General features: G+C 35.1%; 1 protein-coding gene across 1 annotated transcript in view; it reads right to left on the bottom strand.

Moving 5' to 3' along the window:
- Positions 1–21056, bottom strand: part of LOC149571898 (uncharacterized) — an 88195-nt gene extending 67139 nt beyond the window's left edge. Inside the window, exons 1-4 of the mRNA XM_089813301.1 lie at positions 20489–21056; positions 19945–20077; positions 19654–19787; positions 19383–19457 (exon numbers count right to left, since the gene is read on the bottom strand). Of these exons, the coding sequence (XP_089669427.1) occupies positions 19383–19457; positions 19654–19787; positions 19945–20077; positions 20489–20881 (735 nt within the window). The 5' untranslated portion in view covers positions 20882–21056. The remainder of the gene's footprint in view (positions 1–19382; positions 19458–19653; positions 19788–19944; positions 20078–20488) is intronic.
- Between the last annotated feature and the right edge of the window lie 257 nt (positions 21057–21313).

Below are 21313 nucleotides of genomic sequence, written 5' to 3'. Positions count from 1 at the left end.
AGTCAGCAAAAGATTATAACTCAATGATTGGCAGTAATCGATCCAACACATTTGGAGTGGAGGTAGTAAAAGACACACGCAAGTTTCAATATATAACTCGGTGATGGACCAGAAGAAAGGAGGAATATGAGTGGAATTGGAATTGTTTCAAAGGATGCATATAATGAATAATTGAACTAATCAATGAATATAATCCACATCACAAATTATACGTGCAGATTAATTTCTGAAAGATGGTTGAATACTAATGATATTGTTCATTCATCAAGGATGTAAGTATTGGCCTATGACAAGAGTAGTATATCTCAAATGTTATCAATCAAAGAGAAAGACAATCAGCTAGGCAGTATACATATTCCAAATTTATGGTCGAACTTACAGACCTAGTATTGGAGTGATGGGACAATCAATGTAAGACAAATTGGGAATAAACAATGTGAATAAATTCAACAAAGGCATCAATCACTACTATTATTCTCAACCAAGAAAATAGAAGTGTTATCTATTCTTTCAAATATAAATCTCAGATTAGCTGTATTGGAGAATTGTCAATGAATATAATCAGAAGTTCATCTCATCTGTAGTAGAAGAAATAAAATTTAAATATACCAATAGGCACCTATTTAAAATTAAAGTGCGGAGAGATTGATGAGCCTTAGATAATGAACTAGATAAGGATAACATTGTGAACACAAAGATACTAGACAAGTTTGGAAAAAAATATATAGCTCAGTTGACCAGCATCCAATTTAATACCAAACAATTACATAATTTTGGGAGTCATACTCTCTTGATAATTTTAATTGAATCTACTATACATTACAATCAAAGCATGATTCATCAGAGTCTTCCTTACATCTCATATCAAACATTGGATTTTGTCTATTAAGATTAATATTTGCACCATCTTAAGTAAAGCTATCATTCTTAAGGGAACTCAGTAATACGAATTAAAAGACATCACAGAGGGGGAAAGAAAGTATTATGGGCATTTAGAAAGTATTTACAATTAATAGAGTATCCAATTGCCGTATAACCAATCAGCACATCAATATTGAATAGCCATTTGAGTATTATATTGATATGAAGATAAACTCCGCATTCGGCATAACAAGGACCATTCATGGAAGCAGAACTTCATTACATTCCTCAAAATACGAATTGCATAGAACGAAATGATCGCTCATGAGAACTAAGTATCACTAAATAGACACTATCACTCAACAATGTTGATGGAATGAGTGGGAATTTTACATTGTGAGGGGAAAATAATTACCAATGTTTCATTCCCAATGGTTGACAAATGTTTATAGAGAGACATCATCTTATTTGATACATATGGACCTTCATTGGAGCAACTTGTATCAAGAAAATTAATATGCAAATAAGTATTTATTATCCTTGAGTATTATATTTACTTGCTTATTATAGTCTCTCTTATTTGTAATTCTACACATACTATAAGAGTTATTTGCCTTGGTCTTTTCCTTTGTCTCTAAAGTTGATCTTGCAAGAAAAGAAAAATGACATGTTAGGCACAACAGTTTAAAAGAAGTTGTGATTAGGCTGGATAAAATGAGGCTCTTGAAGCAAGCATCTTTGATGATTGAAATTATGAGTATCCTTCTATATTAAGAGGGAGTATGACATTTCTTTGAAGGCAACGCAGGAGCTTAGAAGATTAATACTCAGAGAGAATCAAGAAATACATGTGTGTGATTGCATGATTTTGATGGACCTATTGTTGAGTGCATCATGAGGAAGTATAGACTAATCACCAGAAAGTCAGAAGGTTAATATCAGATTTAGAGGAAGTTTGAAAGGCATCCTTGGGTGAAGAGAGCTTCTAATGGAGTAACTAGAGGACCTGACTTCCCAAGATCATTATTCAGAAGGAGAATTTTTGAGGTGTAATCCTTTGTGAATGATATCTTCTCTATAAGGAGAAGTTCTAAGTGAAACTCCTTGTAATGCATTCTTCTCTGTGAGAGAAAATTAAGGTGAAAGCCTTTGCACCACCCTCTGACTGGGCTCATGGTGGTTACTATTTCACATATGATATGTAATGAAAGGTGACAATCTTTCATTGACATATATAAATAGAAGGTAACCATTGTAAGGTGATGCTCTTATAAATAGTAGACCTGTTATCATGACAAACTTCATTAAGTTGTTGTCCCAGAGTGTTGGAAGTCATGATAACAAACATATCAACCAGAAGGTGACGACCTTATCAATAGTTGACCTATCTCTGTACACCAAAATATGTTGGAGCAAGTGTTATCATTGTTCTTCGGGCTGGATTTTACTGAACACCTTGATAACCAACTCATTATGGTTATTCGGGCCAGATTTTACCGAACACCATGAAAATCAATTTGTTATGGTTCTTCGGGCCAGATCTTGCCGGACACCATAACTTAAATCTATCATAGACCACACTTAAGGTGGTGTTATAATCTTGTATTATAATTATTGCAATTCTCTCCTTGCTAAAGAGAGAGTGTTGAGAAATTTAGCCTCATAGTGAATTGAAGCAAATTCCATATGTAATATATGTTTATATATATGTGTGTTGATGGATTTACGTTGATATCCTTACATATGTCATTCCAGGAATATCATACTAAGAAAATATTTCTTCGTATACTTGAGAGCACAAGGTGTTCTACAAATCCTCCCTAGATAAGAGAAAGTGTTAAAGTTGTAGCTTCAGTCGGATAAATTCGATCTAAGATGCATTGTTGTTATTGGTAAATCATCATTTTCTATATATACGTATTCACATAATAATAATATATATATTATATATATTATAGTATATAATATATATAAATTATATTATATATAATACATATATATTATACATATACATATATATACATATTATACAAATTTTTATTATTCATTATATAAATTAAATGATGATTAAACCTTAGAGACACGTCACTTCATGAGACATGTCTCCTCTCATATTTATATGAGATCCAAATCTGCATTTGGAACATATCAATTACAATGGCCATATTATTACATTTGCAAAAAAGATACATGTTACTCAACAAAACCCTCACAAGCAACACGAGTGAAGATATCCTTTATATGAGGTGCAAGGATTTCCACTCCCTATTTTAAAAATTCAGCTTGAAACCCATCAATGTCCCTAGCTTTACCATTTGTCAGATTCTTTATCCCTATTTTGATATCATCAACAGTGAAGATTTTCTCCTTTGTATTCACAAAAAGAGGAGTGTTCTCCTCTTGTAGGCACTCATATAGCAGCTTAGCATACTCAAGCCATTGAGCATTTGTAATGTTGTTATATATTTGTTTTCTCTCCTGCTGCGATTCTGTAAAAAACTTCTTGGGGTCGTGTCTTCCAAATGATATTAAATTTTGTCTTCTTGTTGTAACATACTCTTTCTTTTTTTTTGAATCAGTTTTGTATACCACTTTTTGAGCTCTTTGTTTGTTTGTTTCCCTTTCATAGATCTCTTTGGTGCCTTACACTCATTATACCATGGATTCGTCGGAAAAGTATTAGTAGCCCTCTTTTTTGTTGTTGAACCTTTTACACGCATCTAAAGCCTTATGTATACTAGAGATCAGTACGCTGCTATGAATCAGTTCACATTTCTCATTAAACTTGTCACCCACCAAAAGATTATTACTTTCCCGGAGTTGTTGCTCAAGGACCATCTTGAAAATAACTTTGTTCTCTTGAATTAAAATGATATTGCCTTCATTGGTTGTTGTCTTTTGCACATGAGGATCATGTTTATATTGTGGGTTGTTTGAGGCGAAGTCCATCTTAAAAAATGGAGGTGTGTGATCCGAATTCATCTCTATGGGGCAAACACCAATGTTAAACTCAAGCACCTTTGCTATAAGATTTTGCGAATAAATTACATAGTCACTACACTTTGGCCATTATATTTTTTACACGTGATATGTAATGTCCCTTCTACTAGAGTTGGCAAAACCTTTCTTACCTTCCTCTTTGCTTGGTCCATGTGGCTCTATCCTTAGTCGGCCCTTCAATGAATTATTCCTTCTAGATTATCTTAACTCTATAATTATTCTCTAAAATTCTCCCTTTTCTAATTATAAGGAAAGAATGAAATTTACTTTTTTGTTCTTCTTTTCCAAGAGTCACAACCTTTCATACTAAAAATCCTTTGAAAAGTCACAACACTTCATAGTTATAATCTTTTCAATAAGTCACAGCACTTCATAACTAAAATAATTTAGAAAAGTCTTAATACTTTATAATTACAATATTTTTGAAGAATCACAAGTATTCATAATTATGATCCTTTCGAAAGTTCACATCCTTTCAATATCATTGATACCTTTTCAGAAAGTCACTTCCCTATTTTCTTCATAATACTTTCCTCTTCTCTCCTCTTCTTTTTTCCTTCTCTAAAATAAGCTCTCCTCCCTTTTATATCTTTATTTTAAGGAGTCATGTCTATTTGTTAAATATCTCGACTTTTCATTAGATTTAGTTAATTTATATTGTTCTATATTATATTATTTATTTACTTACTTATTTGTGTTTATTATTATTTATTATTAAATTCTATTTAGAAAGTCAACATACTTTCTACAATATTATCTCTTGTATTTAATTTTATTTGTTTATTTATTCATTGTAATATTATTACTTTTTTTATTTAAAATACTAAATATTATTACATTGATAATATAGATTAAAAAATTATTTCTTTTTTTTATTTTAGTATTAGTTTTAATTTAACTTTATTATCATTATTTATTTAAGAACATTGTATTATCTAATTATTATTAAAATTCTATCTTAAGACAGGGATATGACAATCCACCCTTACTCAAATTGCTTGTCCTCAAGCAATTAGATAATTTCTTTTGTTGAGTTGAAATAGATATTCTTTTAGTCTGACTTCTTACATTGCTATCAAGGATATGTTTGAATACTTTCTAATAGTCATTAACTTTCTACATTAGTCTTTCATATAAATTATTTTTGTATATCCTCTTTAACCCTATAGAATGGTAAGATCATGCTTTGATTACACTCTAATGTCCCTTCTACTAGAGTTGGCAAAACCTTTCTTACCTTCCTCTTTGCTTGGTCCATGTGGCTCTATCCTTAGTCAGCCCTTCAATGAATTATTCCTTCTAGATTATCTCAACTCTATATTTACCTTCTAAAATTCCCCTTTTTTTAATTATAAGGAAAGGATAAAATGTACTTTTTTGTTTCTTCTCTTCCAAGAGATAACCTTTGATAATACAAATCCTTTGAAAAGTCACAACACTTCATAGTTATACTCCTTTCGAAAAGTCACAGCACTTCATAACTAAAATAATTTGGAAAAGTCTCAATGCTTTATAATTACAATATTTTTGAAGAATCACAACTATTCATAATTATGATCATTTTGAAGGTTCACATCCTTTTAATGTCATTGATACCTTTTCAGAAAGTCACTTCTCTATTTTCTTCATATTACTCTCTTCTTCCAATTTTCTTTTTTGAACTTGTAATGTCCCTTTTTTGGCAAGGCGGTGCAGTTGATGGAGTTAGCTCATCATAGCAACCCTCATAAGCTAGCAGGGTGTTTTGGGGGTCCCAGCTGTAGATTTACTATTTTCAGTAGGTCTATTTTTGACAATTGCTATTTTTGGCAGTGCAGTGAGTGGCTTCGGCAGTTGGTCGTCACCTATAGTAAATTAAGTTAATAATTGCATGAGCTCTTATTTATTCATTAATTATTAAGTTGCATTATCATAATGATATTTATATTATTATAATAATGACATTAAGAGATATTTTTAAAAAGTATGTTAGAAAGTTTCTAGTGTTGAGTTCGTTTGGGAAACTTCCACAATTTCTAAAGTGGAGTTTTTTAGAAACTTTGGCCAATGAAAGATTATAAATGAGAGCTCATTTCATTGGAAAAAGCACGCTTGAATATATATTAGCTTTTTTTGCCTTTGTGGCTTTTTCTTGAAGTTTGAATTGTGAGCCCTTGCTGAAGTATAAGGTTCTCTGAATTTCTAATGTTTGAAGTCTATGCTGAGGTATAGTAGCTTCACTGGTCAAATCTCCTAACTGTTATTTTTTGTGTCTAGGAGATTGGTGTTATAATTCTGGAATTCATCTCTGAGTATTGCGGCAAATTGTTGTTGTTGTATAGCAATTTGCTCGGTCTCCTATAAACCTGTGGCTAAGGAGAACGATCTTGATTTTAATAAAAAACTTCTGGAGTACTTGGCTAAGGGTTTTATGAATTCTGAGAGCTCTGTGATTGGGATTTGAGGTTGTCATTGGCAATTGCGCTGAAGTAAGCAAATTGCTCAATTCTCCTATTGTATTTACTACGCCTAGGAGATCGAACTACTGAAGGTAATAGTGAGGAATTGATCAGTAATTGTGTGGTGAATTTGATTGCAAATCTGCATTGGATTTGGAGGCCACAATTTAATTGTTTCAAGTGGCTGATTCACCGTTGAAGGCAGTGTTAGCATTGTTTAGGGCAAATATCAGACCAATTCCTCACGTGAGGTTGGTTGGGCAGCACTCATTTTGAACATGCGATTCCTATCCAGTCAGTGTGGAGGCATTTATAATAGCTGCAGGTGTAATTGGAGGTTTGCAAACTGATAACCGCTGCATATTCTTCACTATGGCATTTGCATTCCAATTTGACGGCTACAGGCATTGCTATTTGGAGGAAATTGCAGAACTTTTGCATTGTGCAAAGTGGGAACGAAATTTGGGTTCCATTTGTTATTACTTTACAGTTGTGCAATCAGATTTATATATTTGTTTCATGGTGGTGAGAGATTGTAATTAGTTTGTTTGTCAATTGGTTGTTGAGGTTTAAAAGAGTTAGTCTCAACATTGGAATTTGATGCTCTCTTAGCTACTACACGAGTAACAATTTCAGTTAGCATTTGGTTTCAGTATTTTCATTTGAATGTATTTAATTTGCAATTCATATATGCCAAAACTCAAAAAAAGTACATTCCAAATATGCATATATACAATAATGACCAGCTATGTGCCAAATGTTTAACAAAATGCGAAACATCTGATTTCTGAGGAAGAACTAGTGAAAATTTAGAGAAGATTGGAATTGCTCAAGTTATAGCCAGTTAAGGGTTTTTACAGAACTCATACTTCTGCTCTTCTTTTTTCCTTCTCTAAAATAAACTCTCCCCCCTTTTATATCTTCATTTTAAGGAGTCATGTCTATTTGTTAAATATCTCTTGACTTTTCATTAGATTTAGTTAATTTATATTATTTATTACTTACTTATTTGTGTTTACTATTATTTATTATTAAATTCTATGTACAAAGTTAACATACTTTCTACAATATTATCTCTTGTGTTTAATTTTATTTATTTATTTATTCATTGTAATATTATTATTTTTTATTTGAAATACTAAATATTATTTCATTGATAATATAGATTAAAAAAATATTTCTTATTTTATATTTTAGTATTAGTTTTAATTTAACTTTATTACCATTATTTATTTAATAACATCGTATTATCTAATTATTATTAAAATCCTATCTTAAGACGGGGATATGACATGATACCCCCTAATTTTGGCCAACTCTTCAGCCCGTTGCAAATCACCGTATCAAACACGCTACACAACCCCAATAATTTAGATCCAAAGTGTGAGACACCCCCTTCGCCATCATCGGATGCCCTCTTCCAAAGTTGATCACTATCTTCTTCCAGTCATATAGGGTTATTTGCGTCTTTTTCGCTATCAGTTAGTTGCAAAGATTGATTATTAGTTGTCCTAGCATTGAGGTCACCCACTAACATTATGTCTCTGATGTTGCTGAACTTAAAAAAATCTTTTTTTAGTGATGCATATGGATCTTCGTTGTCTAGCTTCCTCTTCTTATAGAACTTAAAGTTTTGTGGGGCAAAGTAGCATGCAGTTATCCTAAATTTATTTGGTTCACTGATATTTGCAGCCAAATATACTGTTTATTTGGGTCCTCAAATTTAACAATGCCATACCTCTCCTCATAAATCAGCACCATAATCCCACCATGTCCTTAACTTGTCTCATTCTCTTTATTCCAAACTGAATTTTTTTTGTAACCTTCAAAAACTGGTACCTTGCAACCATCATGCTCATGCATTTCTACAAGGATGATAATATCCCTCTCTTTCGCTGTGGGCCCCACCCCCATGCCTCTTCTCCACAGATAACCTCTGCAATTCCAACTTACTATACTTAGGCAGCCCTGTGGGGTCTCTAATTGCTATTTCTCTTTCAAGAAACGCTCACTGATTTGGGCTTTCCCATTCTTCAACATAGCCCATTTCCCTTGATTTCTTGTTGTTTTCACCTTTTCCCACTCGCTTCTTTGATCCCACTCCCTTCTTCGATCTTGTTGGGACAAGGTTAGATCTTCATCCTAGTAAAATGTGTGCCTCTGAGCAGCCCTCTATTCCTAAGAATGATGTTCTTATCTTCTCTATTTTTCAAGGCAACCCGTATATGTCTATCTCTCCCTCTATCTACCCATTTACCAATTTTGTTTTCATGTTGAATACCACTTGTCCACTTCAGCTGATCTCTAAGAAACTCTCTCATTAGTGTGTCTGTTTTCTCATTCTCTCTGAAGCTTTTCACCCTTTTGACTATGATATTAGCCACTTTGCCCCGCTTGTCTTGATCTTCTTTCATTTGTAGTTTGACTTGTCGTTCAATAATCTCCTTTTGTTTATCCATTAATCCGCTAACCAACTGAGACCAAGATCTCACTTCCACTATTTGTGCTTTTAATTGGGACTCTTTGACTTTCATATCCACCATGGCTGCTTGAATTTCCTTTATTTGTGTTATGTCTACTACATTTGTTAGACCCGGCCCTTTGTTTTCTACTGATCTCCATTGCTCCAGTTCTTATTTTATTGTTTCTAGCTCTTGCTGTCCTATCCCTATTTTCTCCTACATGCCTGAAATCTGCTCCTTTAAAGCTTTGTTTTCCTGCTCTATCTTACTTGTGTACTCTCTTGCTTTATATACTTTGTTCTATTCTTCCCAATTCCTCGTTTCTACAACTTCGAGCCTCCTTTTTAAGTCCATGATCTCCTATGCGTATAGTTTTGAGCACCACATTAGTGTTGTTCTAGTTGGGTTGTAGTATATTTTATCGTCTAGTGATTCTACAGTGTTGTCCAGGTTAGCCGCTATGCCTAACCCTGAGATATGTAAATGAATCGGAGTTCTCGCTTGCTACTGCTTGCTTTTGAATCCCCTCAACCTCTTTCTCCTCTAGCCCTGTTTGTTCCACATTGGATTGGCCAATGCTGTTTAAGACACCATTCACATACGGCAAAATCATTGCAAGACGCCTCTTATGCAGTTGCTTGAACTTCCGGATCTGCCTAAGTCTTAAAGTCCCTTTGTACCATTTTGCATTTACCAGTATCAACCCTTTGTCAACATTATTTTCTTTTTTTTGAAGAATATCCAGCATGACAGCCTCCCATGTTAGGATTAACCACAGACAGAAATAACAGTTACATGCAAATATAACCAATATCAGAAAAATAGATCACATAGAAGAAAACACAAGACACAAAGATTTAACGTAGTTTACCCAATCCCTAGGCTACGTCCACCAACAGCAAGTCCAATATTATTATTATCCAGTGATTACGATCCGCACTCTCTTACAGCTCAATACCATCAAAAGAAGCTACAATCTCATCATACATTATGAAATCCCTAACCCTAAGCCATTTTATACAAGCTTTTATCGCTTACAAAATTAGGGTTAAAATAAGTCATCCAATAAAAAAATAGTAGTTGGCGCCTTTTACAATAGTAGTCATTTTTGGCTCTAGGGGCGCTGTCCCTCAACCCCACTTGTACTGCGACAATGAGTGCACCTAGGCGCTGCCCCAAGACCCCGCAAGGGGCACTGCCCCCAACCCCCGTAAAAATAATCTTGGGGGAAACCGCGTAAAATAAACCTCTGAGCCTGATTAGGCTCCACATCACAACAATCTCCCACTTGGAGACTGATCATAACACCGCTAAACCTGAAGCTCCCACTAGAAAATCAAACCACCCTAGACTCTGTTCTTTTATTTTGTTCAGTTTGGAAGACCAATCGAGGCTGAAGAGCAGTTTAGTTTCTCCCTTGTTACTACATTGGTAAACATATTTGCGGAGTTATCATCTGTATGTATCTTCTCCAGCTTTAATTGTCCATCATCCAAAACTAACTGAATGAAATGGTACCGCAACTGAATGTGTTTTGTCTTTGAATGTAGAGCAGAATTTTTGGCAAGATGAATGGCACTCTAACTATCTGTAAACAAATAATCCTCCCTCTGTGGGTGTCCCAATTCTTCCATGAAGAACTGAACCATATCATCTCCTTCGTTATCTCTGTAGCAGCAACATACTCTGCCTCTATAGTGGATAAAGCATTCACCTTCTGTAACCAAGAAACCCAGCTCATTATTGCCCCACCAACTATAAATACATAGCCTGTAGTACTTCGTCGGGTATCAATATCCCCTACCAAATCTAAGTCAACATAGCCCTATAAATCAATAGTAGAACCCCCAAAATGTAAACACTTGCTAGATGTTCCTCTCAAACATCTGAGAATCCATTTGACTGCATTACAATGCTCACTCCAAGATGACTCATATACCTACTAACAACTCCCACTGCATGTGCAATATTTGGCCTAGAATATACTATGGCATACATTAAGCTTCCTATAGCTGAAGCATAAGGTACCTTGGACATTTTAGCCTCCTCTTCCGATGTCTTTGGACACATCACCTTAGTCAATTTCAAATGACCAGGTAAAGGTGTGTTGACAGCTTATCTCCATAGAGAAACATTGCAACACCATATTCAGCCTAAGATAATATCAATTTTCTATTCTTCCTATCTCTATAAATTTTCATTCTAAGGATTTGTTTTTCTACCCCCCAAATCCTTCATAGCAAATGAATGTGTTAACTATTGTTTTAACCCCTTAATGTAATCCATGTTAGACCCACTACAAGCATATCATCAACATATTAACCAAAGTAACGAAGATCGGAATCGGATCGAAATCAACAAGACCGAATCATATTGTGAATTGGCCATGAATCGCCCATGAATCGGCTATGAATCGGCAAATTTAAAAAAATCCTTTAAATTTAGAGATTCTAACAATTTAAAACTTATTTCATGCACCATTTATTGAATATAACTTAACACACTATAACATCATCAAATAGAAGTTAAAACTTAACATACATAAACATGGAACATAAATGATAAATCCATCACATACGTAACTATGTTACATATAAAATATAAATTGTAGGCTAGCTGAAGTAAATAGAAATCATATGATCATAAATTCATAATGATTCAAATCATAAAATGTATGTAAGATAAAGATCCATAAGACATCAAATCATAAATGTATGTAAGAATCTAAGATGAAGATCAATGAAACATGTCTATTAGTATCAATATCCATAAACAAAATGAAAAAACAAGGCTCCAGCTCAAGCCTCATCATCATCCTCAAGCTCGATCACAGCCTCAGCCTCTGAGTATCCAGTCTGCCTACTAGAAAGGCGTCTAAGGTAGGTCCTAAAGGACCGCTAAGCCATATCCCCCGCATGTAAGATGGGCTCATTAACATCACTACGGCCTGTGTTTGTGCGTGCGCATATGCGCCTACCAGTGCCTGAACGTGCTCTAGTTGCCTCCTCTATCATAGCCACTGCCTCAGCCTCTATAGCCACCTGATCAACCCACTCATGGTCTTCCTCAATGAAGACTGGATCCACAGCCTCAGTGAGTCACTCTGATTCTGGATCAATCTCCTCTAGAATGATTGGAGAGGAGTTAGCGCCCAAAATCTGTCTGATCCTAAGATGAAGGTTGTAATGAACAAAGACAAGATCATTCAACCTCTGCACAGTCGACCTATTTCTCCTCTTTGAGTGGATGTGCTCGAACATGGACCAACTGAGCTCACATCCAGAAGTGCTACTTGGCTGACTCAGAATACGGATGGCAATTTTTTGAAGTTTTGGGATTGTGGGCCTAAACATTTGCCACCATCTATCTAAAATAAGGGAAAACAAAAACAATTAGTCTCATTTACAACTTTAAAATCACATAATCAACAATTAAAATTTAAAATGCACAACTTATAAGTCATAAACTTTAGATTCATGAATATATTATTTAATTTTTACCTGGTTGTGTTCATGCCAGAGAAAAGTGGCCCTTCTTTATTATTGAACTTGTTAAGCTCAATGATTGCATCTACGCTATCCTCATCACTACTCAACCTCTGGATCACTATATATAAGCCGATGAGAACCTCCTCCTCCACCTTGAAGTCAGGATGGAAACAAAATGTCAAAGTCAAAAAGTAAGTTGTTGCATGGATGGGTCGATGGAGCTGATTCTGCCATCTCCTATCAATGATATCTCAAATAAGGGCATACTTCTCCTGCACTCCTGCCTACTGAGCTCTAATGGTCTCCTTGGCCCTATCCATGCCCTCATATATGTAGCCCATAGAGGGTTTCTCCCCATCAGCAGTTCATAAGAGAGATACAAGGGACTCAGTGACCTACATATAAAGTAAAATGAAAATTTGAGTTAAAACTTAAATATAAAATAATATAACTTAAAGTAAAACTAAATCATTAAACAATTAAATATTAAATATTAAATACTAAATAGTAAACTGTAAAATACTAAATGTTAAATTGCAATAAATTTACCTTAAGGATTTCTTTAGTAGGTTTCCAAAAACCATCATCATCAAATATGCAATTCACCACATCTACCCCTGCAATGGTCGTAGCATAGAAAGATGAAATCCACTCTCGCCCAATAAACATGCTCCTCAAATTGTCCTTTGATGTCAACAACGACTATAGTATGATGAAATTCGAGGCAAACCTCATGATGCCTGGACGAGCTAACTCCTTGCCTCCTGTGTACTTCCTCATTATGCTAAGAACAAGTGAATGATTATAAATAAACTTGCATATATTTTTGCCCTTTCGACACAAGATTTGACTCACTCAAGCTTGCCAATTTCCTCCAACATGAGGTCAATGTAGTGTGCCACACAAGGGGACCAAAATATGGTGGGGTGTCTCTCCATCAAAAGTTTACCTATAACAATTTTAAGTTAATTAGAAATTCAAACATGTTAGAACTTAGGAAACTTAGAATTAGAAAAAGTTTAAAATTCAAATAAATTTATTTTCAAAACTTGAAAAGTTAAAAGTTTACCTGCAGCAACATAACTTATTGCATTATCCGTCACCACCTACACCACATGTTGTTCCCCCACCTCTACTATGACTTCCTCAATAACCTCACATATGTGGTGTTTTTTATATGAGCGGAAGCATCAATAGATTTGAGGAACATGATATCTCCTACAAAACAATGAGTTATAATGGATCATCAACAAATTAGCAATCAATAAATCAAAATTTGAAATATTCAATCACGATTCACAATTATGTATGTAGGAAAGTAGAATGATCAATCACCTCCACAGGATACAAGAAAACTGAGGAGTGTTCTATTCCTCGTATCTATCCAAACATCAATCATGATGGTGCAACCCTTTTCGATCCACTCCTTTCGGTTCTCCTCAAGCTCAACCTTCATATCCTCTACCATTTCATCAAAGAGGTATTTACTCAACTCAACCTCAATTGGGGCTTTAAACCCCGGACCACAAATAGCAACTGCATCTATCATGTTTTGCCAATAAGAAGCCCTATCACAAATAGATTATGATTAGAAATTTAGATGTCAAATCATTATGTAAGCTTGTAAAGAAAATCTACGATTAATCAATGAATCATAAAACAAGAAGATATTATTAAAGTTTTACTTTTAAGTTTAACCTTAAAAAAAAAAAAAAAAATCAATTACCTGGCTACAACATATGGAATGTTGCAAAAGTACCAAAATTTGCAAATCTCTTTTCTGACAGCATCATGAATCTCATTGTTCAAACCCATGCCCTCAAGCGTGGGTTGTGAGCCAGGAGTAGTGCAGGGCACAAAGTAACTATCCATTCTATTTTTTCGCACTCTAGGCTGCAATAGGTTGGAGTTGGACTCAATCTCAATATAAGACCGACTAACGCTAGCACTCGCATGAGAACTAGAACTAGGACGAAAAGGAGGCCTGGAAGAACCCTCTCCAACACAACCTATGGATGCGGAAGCTGATGCAAATGCAGATGCGGCTACGGGAGCATGCGAGCCAATAGCCCTTAACCCTTCAAGTTGTCTTATTCAATTTCTCTTGTTCATATTTTTCTAATGCCACTAAACAAGTGTGTTTTGCCTCAACAGTTTGTTGAGTGCAAATTGTAATATCATGTCCAAGTATAGCAGCAATGTGGTATTTGAATCTATAAATACCTCCAAAATTTATTTCTCTACAAAACATATATTTTGCTTGAAATTTGTTTCTTCCAGGAAACTCTTCGATATATTTCCAACAGTCATCTTTTTTTACCCATTGTGGAAAATGCAAACAAAGGGTTGCTGCAATAAGAAAATTTAAGTAAAATATCAAAGTTTGAAACTAATAAACAAAAGCTACAAAACAACAAACCCTAGTTTGCAATTTAGTAAAACTAAAAAACATTAAAGATTTGCAAATGAAAACTAAAAGAATTTAACAAAAAAACATAATACACTAACATGCAAAAAAAATCAGCACTTATCTTTTTCAAATGAGTTGAGGAGTGTTGATATTGACTCCTTAATGCTCCGAATGCAATTTATGGCCTCCCCAAATAGAATTCCGATCTCTTTGGTGCTCTTCCTTCTTGCCCGTTGGAAACCTGTGGTTTTTCTTTTCTCTTCTTCTCTCTCACTTTTCCTCTCTTCTACTCATGCTCAACAATTAGAAGGCCCTTTAGGGTTAAAACAAAGAGGAAAGGCCAAAAACAAAACAAAAAAAAATGTGTTTTATTAAAAAATTAAGTCCACTTAAAGTCCTGTCGCGCGGCCGATTCATGGAGCCAATTCAGGCGATTTTTTCCGTGAATCGCATGAATCAACGATTCAGGCAATTCATGGCAAAAAATCACCTGAGCCGATTCATGACTCCAAAAAAATTGCCTAGCCTGAACTGAATTGCCAAACCGGCGATTTAAGCGATTTCAAGGCAATTCTGGGAACTATAATATAAACATAAAATAATGTAGATGTCATCATCTAACCTCTTAAAATAAACACAATGGTCAGGATGACACCAAGTACAACCATGCTCATTCATAAAACTGTCAAATTTAAGATACCATTGCCAAGGTACTTGCTTCAAGCCATATAAACTTTTCTTCAATCAGCACACTAAGTTCTCCTTATCGTTGACCTCGAATCCCTGTGGCTATACTATATATATCTCTTCATTCAAATCACCATGAGGAAAAGTTGTTTTAACATCAAGCTACTCCAAATGCAAATTTTCAGTAGCCACAATACTTAAAACAATACAAATAGAAGTCATTTTAACAACAAGAGAAAATATCTCATCAGAATCAATGCCCTTTTTCTATGCAAATCATTTTACCACTAACCTAGCCTTAAATTGTTTCTTACCTCCATCCTCTTCTTTCAACCTGTAAACTCATTTATTTTGTAAAGCCCTTTTACCTACAGGCACCTTGCATAAATCCCAAGTCTAATTTTTCAGCAAAGAGTCCATTTCTTCTTCCATTGCAAACTCCCACTGAATCTTTGTATCCACCTACACAGCTTCATCATAAGATTCAGGTTTACTAGCATCTGTTATTAAAATAGAATAAAAAGAGGGAGAAAATCTTTCTAGAGATCTACTTAACCTTGTTGACCGTCTAATATTAACTAGGGTGTTTGGTATTTGTTGTTGCGGTTGTTGTGGAGCATGAGAAACTATTGGAACATCATCTTTTGGAGTATCATCCAGCACTACATAATCAATTTCTTTCTTCTCGTGCTGCTGCAGTAGATCTTTGTACAACACTTCCTCATTGAATATGACATCCCTGCTTCTTACAATTTTACAATTTTCAAAATCCCAAAGCTAATAATCAAATTCATCAATGTCATATCCAACAAATACACGTTTCTTTGACTTAGCTTCCAGCTTGGTTCTATTTTCAAAATCAATATGTGCAAATGCTTCACAACCAAAGATTCTGGAAAAAGAATAACTCACCTTCTTACCAGTCCATACTTCCTCTGGAATACCACAACCCAAAAGAGTAGAGGGACCTCTATTGATCAAATATATAGTGGTATTGGCAGCCTCAACCCACATGTTTAAGGGCAGCCCAACATGCAACCTCATGCTCTGTGCACACTCCATTATTGTCCTGTTCATGCGTTCAGCCACTCCATTTTCCTGTGGAGTTCTAGGAACAGTTTTTTGTCTACGAATACCATTAGTGGAGCAATAATCTTCAAATTCTTTACTACAATACTCACCACCATTATCACATCTGAGACATTTTAGCATTTCACCAGTCTCATTCTCAACCAAGCATTTGAATTTCTTAAAAGTTTGAAATACATCAGATTTATGTCTAAGGAAATAAATACATGCTTTTCTAGTTGCATCATCAATAAATGTAACATAATAATGAGAGCCACCAAAGGAAGATACTTGAGTTGGTCCCCATACATCTGTATGCATAAGCTCTGATTTCTCATTTTTCTTTTCCTTCCCACTTTACAAAACTCACTCCCTTTTGTTTTCCATACACAACTTTCACAAAAATCCATATTGACACATTTTAGACCTAGTAAAACTTTCTTTGAATAAAGTAATTTCATACCTTTCTCACTCATGCCCAAGTTTGTTGTGCCATAGCGTTGTATCAAATCTACAACTGTTTGTTCTCCCTACTCAACTGCGGCAACTGTTCCTGAACATTCATTTCTCTCTGAAACAATTAAAGTAGAAGGAAGAGTGTGACCTGTTCAAAGATATAGGGTGCCTACTTTCACACCTTCTGCTACTACAAGGGAATCTTTTGAAACCTTCCAATTTTTATCATTAAAAGTAACTACACAACCCTCATCACCTAGTTGCCCTGCTAAAATTAAATTCCTACTTGGCCTTGGAACATGTCTTTACGTCATGTAGTAGCCAATGATTCTCATTCTGCAAATTAATCTTAACTTTTCACTTTCCAACAATCTAACAAAGTTCATTATCCCCCAAATAAACAACCCCAAAATCCTCGTGGACATAATCAGTAAAATAACCTCTATGAGGTGTAGCATGAAATGAAGCCCCAAAATCGAAAACCCAAGAATCATCAACACTTTCTAAAGAAAGAAGCAAATCATCCCCTTCAGATTTGTTACTTACCACATTTGCCTCCTTGTTTCATCTTGTTTGTCTCCTTCATTGTTCTTTCGAGTCCAGCAATCTTTCTTCTTATGCCCTGGTTTCCCACAGTACCAGCAATCTCTTGATCCTCTGGATTGAGACCTCTTCCCTTTTGATATTCCTCTTGATTTCTCACAATTTCTAGAATTACTTCCTCTCTCATTCGTTTTGCCTCTGCTTTGTGTGTTCAAAGCACTTCTTGATGTAGATCCACCTGAGGTTTTCCTACGAGTATCCTCACTCAGAATAATACCAATCACATCATCAAATTTTAGGGTGATCTAGAAATAAAATTACTCAGCCATTACCAAGTCATTCCAACTTTCAGACAAAGAACACAAAATCAAGAGAGCCCTAATCTCTTCATCAAAATTAACATTCATAGAAGATAACTGACTAGTAACCGTATTAAACTCAATTAAATGATCTGCAATAGATCCACCTTCTGCATCTTCATATTTAAAAAATGCTTCATGAGATATACCTTGTTTGAAGTAGAGGGTTTTTCATACAGCTTTGCTAGGGTTTGCATCAACTCTTCCATCCTCTTCACTTTTGTAATGTTAAATGTCACTAATGGTGCCAAGCATAATTGAATACTTCCGAGTGTTTTTTTGTCTAAAATTTCCTAATCCTCATCTGTCAAAGTTCCTTGTTTCGTGGCTTTTCCTTCCAATGGCCGCCACAAATCCTTCTAATAAAGATAGTCCTCCATTTGCATTTTCCATAACTGAAAGTTCTACCCATTAAACTTCTCAACCTTCAACTTACCCTCGTCTGCCATCACTCCCACTCAATCGTGAGACTCTCACTCAACCATGAGACTCATTCAATCATGAGACCTTCTTGTAGAGGATAGCTAAAAAAAACGACAATCTGGGTTTAAAAAAAAGACAGTCTAGCTCTGATACTACTTGTTAGGATTAACCACAGACAGAAATAACAGTTACATGCAAATATAATCAATATCAGAAAATAATAGATCGCAAAAAAGAGAACACAAGACACAAAAATTTAACATGGTTCACCCAATCCCTAGGCTATGTCCACCAATAGCAAGTCCAATATTATTATTATCCAATGATTACAATCTACAATCCCTTACAACTCAATACTGCCATAAGAAGCTACAATCTCATCATACATTATGAAATCCTTAACCCTTGACCCCACCTTGTACTGCAACAAGGAGCACACCTAGGGCACTATCCCTTGACCCCGTCTTCCCCGTCTTGGGGGAGCTGCCCCCAAACCCTGTAGAAATAATCTGGGGGGAAACCACGCCAAATAAACCTCCAAGTCTGATTAGGCTCCACATCACAACATCCCACACACCTATTAAACCATTTGTGTTGACCATAGATAGTGGCTTTGTATGCCTGGTTGTTTTCTCTCTCAGAAATTGGTTACAAATACTCATCAATTCAAAAAAATCTAGTGGCAAAATATATGCACAGATACATGAAAATATGAAATGGTCATTTAAAATATAGATTGTGGCAAACAATTTTCATACAATAAAAAATAGTAGCATTAGGAGAGTAGAAACTCGGTGATCATAATGTTTTTAGCATAATATCAACTAAAGTTGGGAAAGATGCACATACATGGAAATATTAAAATGGCCAATTAGCATCTTGCCACTTATACACAATCGTCGAACATATCAAAATAGCATTAGGAGAGTGGAAACCTAGTGGTCACATTGTATTGACTAATGTTTGGTGGAGGTACCTGGTACAAGTAACACTCCATGCAACTAACATGACATTCAGAAATTTGCAAATGCTCATAAGAAACCCAAATCGAGAAATCATTGAATACTTAGTTGCAACACAATATTAAGGAAACAGGTCCAAATAAAGAGAAGTTGCCAACAAGTAGATGGCAATAAGCAATTGATGATATGCACCATTATAAATTCACTTAATACTAATCAATATACCTGGCTATGGGTCAAGGGGCGCCTCTCCCAGTTACTCATCCGTCTTTGTTTGTTTAACTCCCTTCCCAATAGAGTCTGGTTCAAAAAGAGCTCTATGGTTGTCAATTTCAAAATTAAGGAAGATAGATAGAATATATTGAGAATATATTCATTTGATGTGAATTTAACTTGTCTCCCATTTTAACAAAAAATATACAAGCTAGTCAAAAGACTACTTCATGCAAAGTATAGAATTGGAATGCTTATAATAGATATTTTTGCAATGTCCCACCTTTGCAAGGCCAGAAAGGCCACCCTTTGGTCCATAGAGCTTTTGAAGGTCCAAAATACCATCACAGAAGTGAAAACACTCTAGATCTGTGTATGATTCAAAAAGCTGCTCCAGATCGTGCTGAAAACCATAACCTTCAAGAAAATCAACCAGTAATCATTCAATCTATGAGCAAGACGCAAACCAAGAGTTGTCTTCCCATAAAAAATTATGAACTTCTACAGTTAAAAGGATTTTTTTTAAAGAGAAAGGCGAAAAAAAAAGAGCTGCCGAAATTTGGAAGAATCGTACCTAACTTCAAAATACTAGGAGAATGAAAAACAACTTTTAGGCAGGTGTCCAACGCATTAGGTTCTCTCTCAAATAGTCCTATCAAATCAAATATTAGCACTTTTTTCACAGTAGCAATTTGTAAAATGGAAACCTGTGAGGAAGGCATTAAAAAACATGTTAGACTGGAGTGTTTCCAATTCCCAATTCTTTACGTGGCATTTTAATCACTAAATGTAAACTGGAGTGTTTTTTTTCCAGGCACAAAATAGGAACACAATAGTCAGCTACTTAAGAACTACAATTTAACATTGTCTCGAAGTCCATATAATGGAATGGAAAAGATGCAAGTTAATTTAGAAGGCGATTGAAGCATCTAGCAATAGCTTTCTTAATCGACATCCAGAGTTGAATTTATAATAAATTTTACTCTACTGCAATTTTAAGCTAAGAATGTGATTATCTCAAAATTAGTGGTAGTCGCTTAAAGTTCAAAGTGCAATTTCTTCCATTTTAAAAATAGATAAAGGATGATCTGGAAAACATGAAATAAGTAAAACATTACCTGATTTGGGTCCTCCCCTCTCACATAGTTTGGCTTCCACTCGCAATCTATTCCAACCAACTTAACCTCGTCAGAGCTAAAATAGCTTCTAGCATCAGTCAACCCCTCGATTGTATCAACCCACCATATAACATTTTCTTCTGAATCAACCACGTCCGACAATTGCAGGTAATAGTGGCATTGCTCTGAATTCGTTCCCCAGAGCTGCCAATTTTGCATTTTCTCTGCTGCCGCTTCCCAGCCATTCTGAGCATCTCCTCCATTATGCTCTGCTGCCGATTCCCAACCATACTGAGCATCTCCTCCATTATACTCTGCTGCGGCTTCCCAACCATACTGAGCGTCTCCTCCATTATCGTTCGCCGCCTCCGGGTCTGGCCATTGAGACGCCATAATCAATTGAAGCAGGAAAAATTTGAGTTACTAAGGTTTACAATTTCCAATGCAGGAGGATCGTGAAGGCAAGAAACAACTAAACTGCGAACGATTTCCTGAACTTCAGTTTTTCTTCATCTTTATTAACGTATATGTTTTTGAGGGCCGGGAAGCTTTTGGGAAAGTACTTTACACAAACTTAATCGAGGCTAATTATATAAATCCACAAAATTAATCATATAAATTTAATTTAGATTATCAAACAATTTTTTTTTATGAATACTTCTTTATTATTAATTTAAAATCTTAATGGATGTTGATCATGGATGAATGAATCAACAAAAAGAAATAAGGGCATAGTACAGAGAAAACTACTTGAGGCAGTGAGAGCAGTGTTAGCTAGAGGATGTTGATCATCTTTTTTGTCTTATACATTAGGTGAGTCTACGG

Source organism: Cupressus sempervirens, chromosome 2 (assembly GCF_028749045.1).
Source record: "Cupressus sempervirens isolate cs-2001-9-10 chromosome 2, ASM2874904v1, whole genome shotgun sequence".
Taxonomy (NCBI): Eukaryota; Viridiplantae; Streptophyta; class Pinopsida; order Cupressales; family Cupressaceae; genus Cupressus; species Cupressus sempervirens.
Note: the sequence above shows the minus strand (reverse complement) of the source record. Positions and strands in the feature narration are given on the sequence as shown.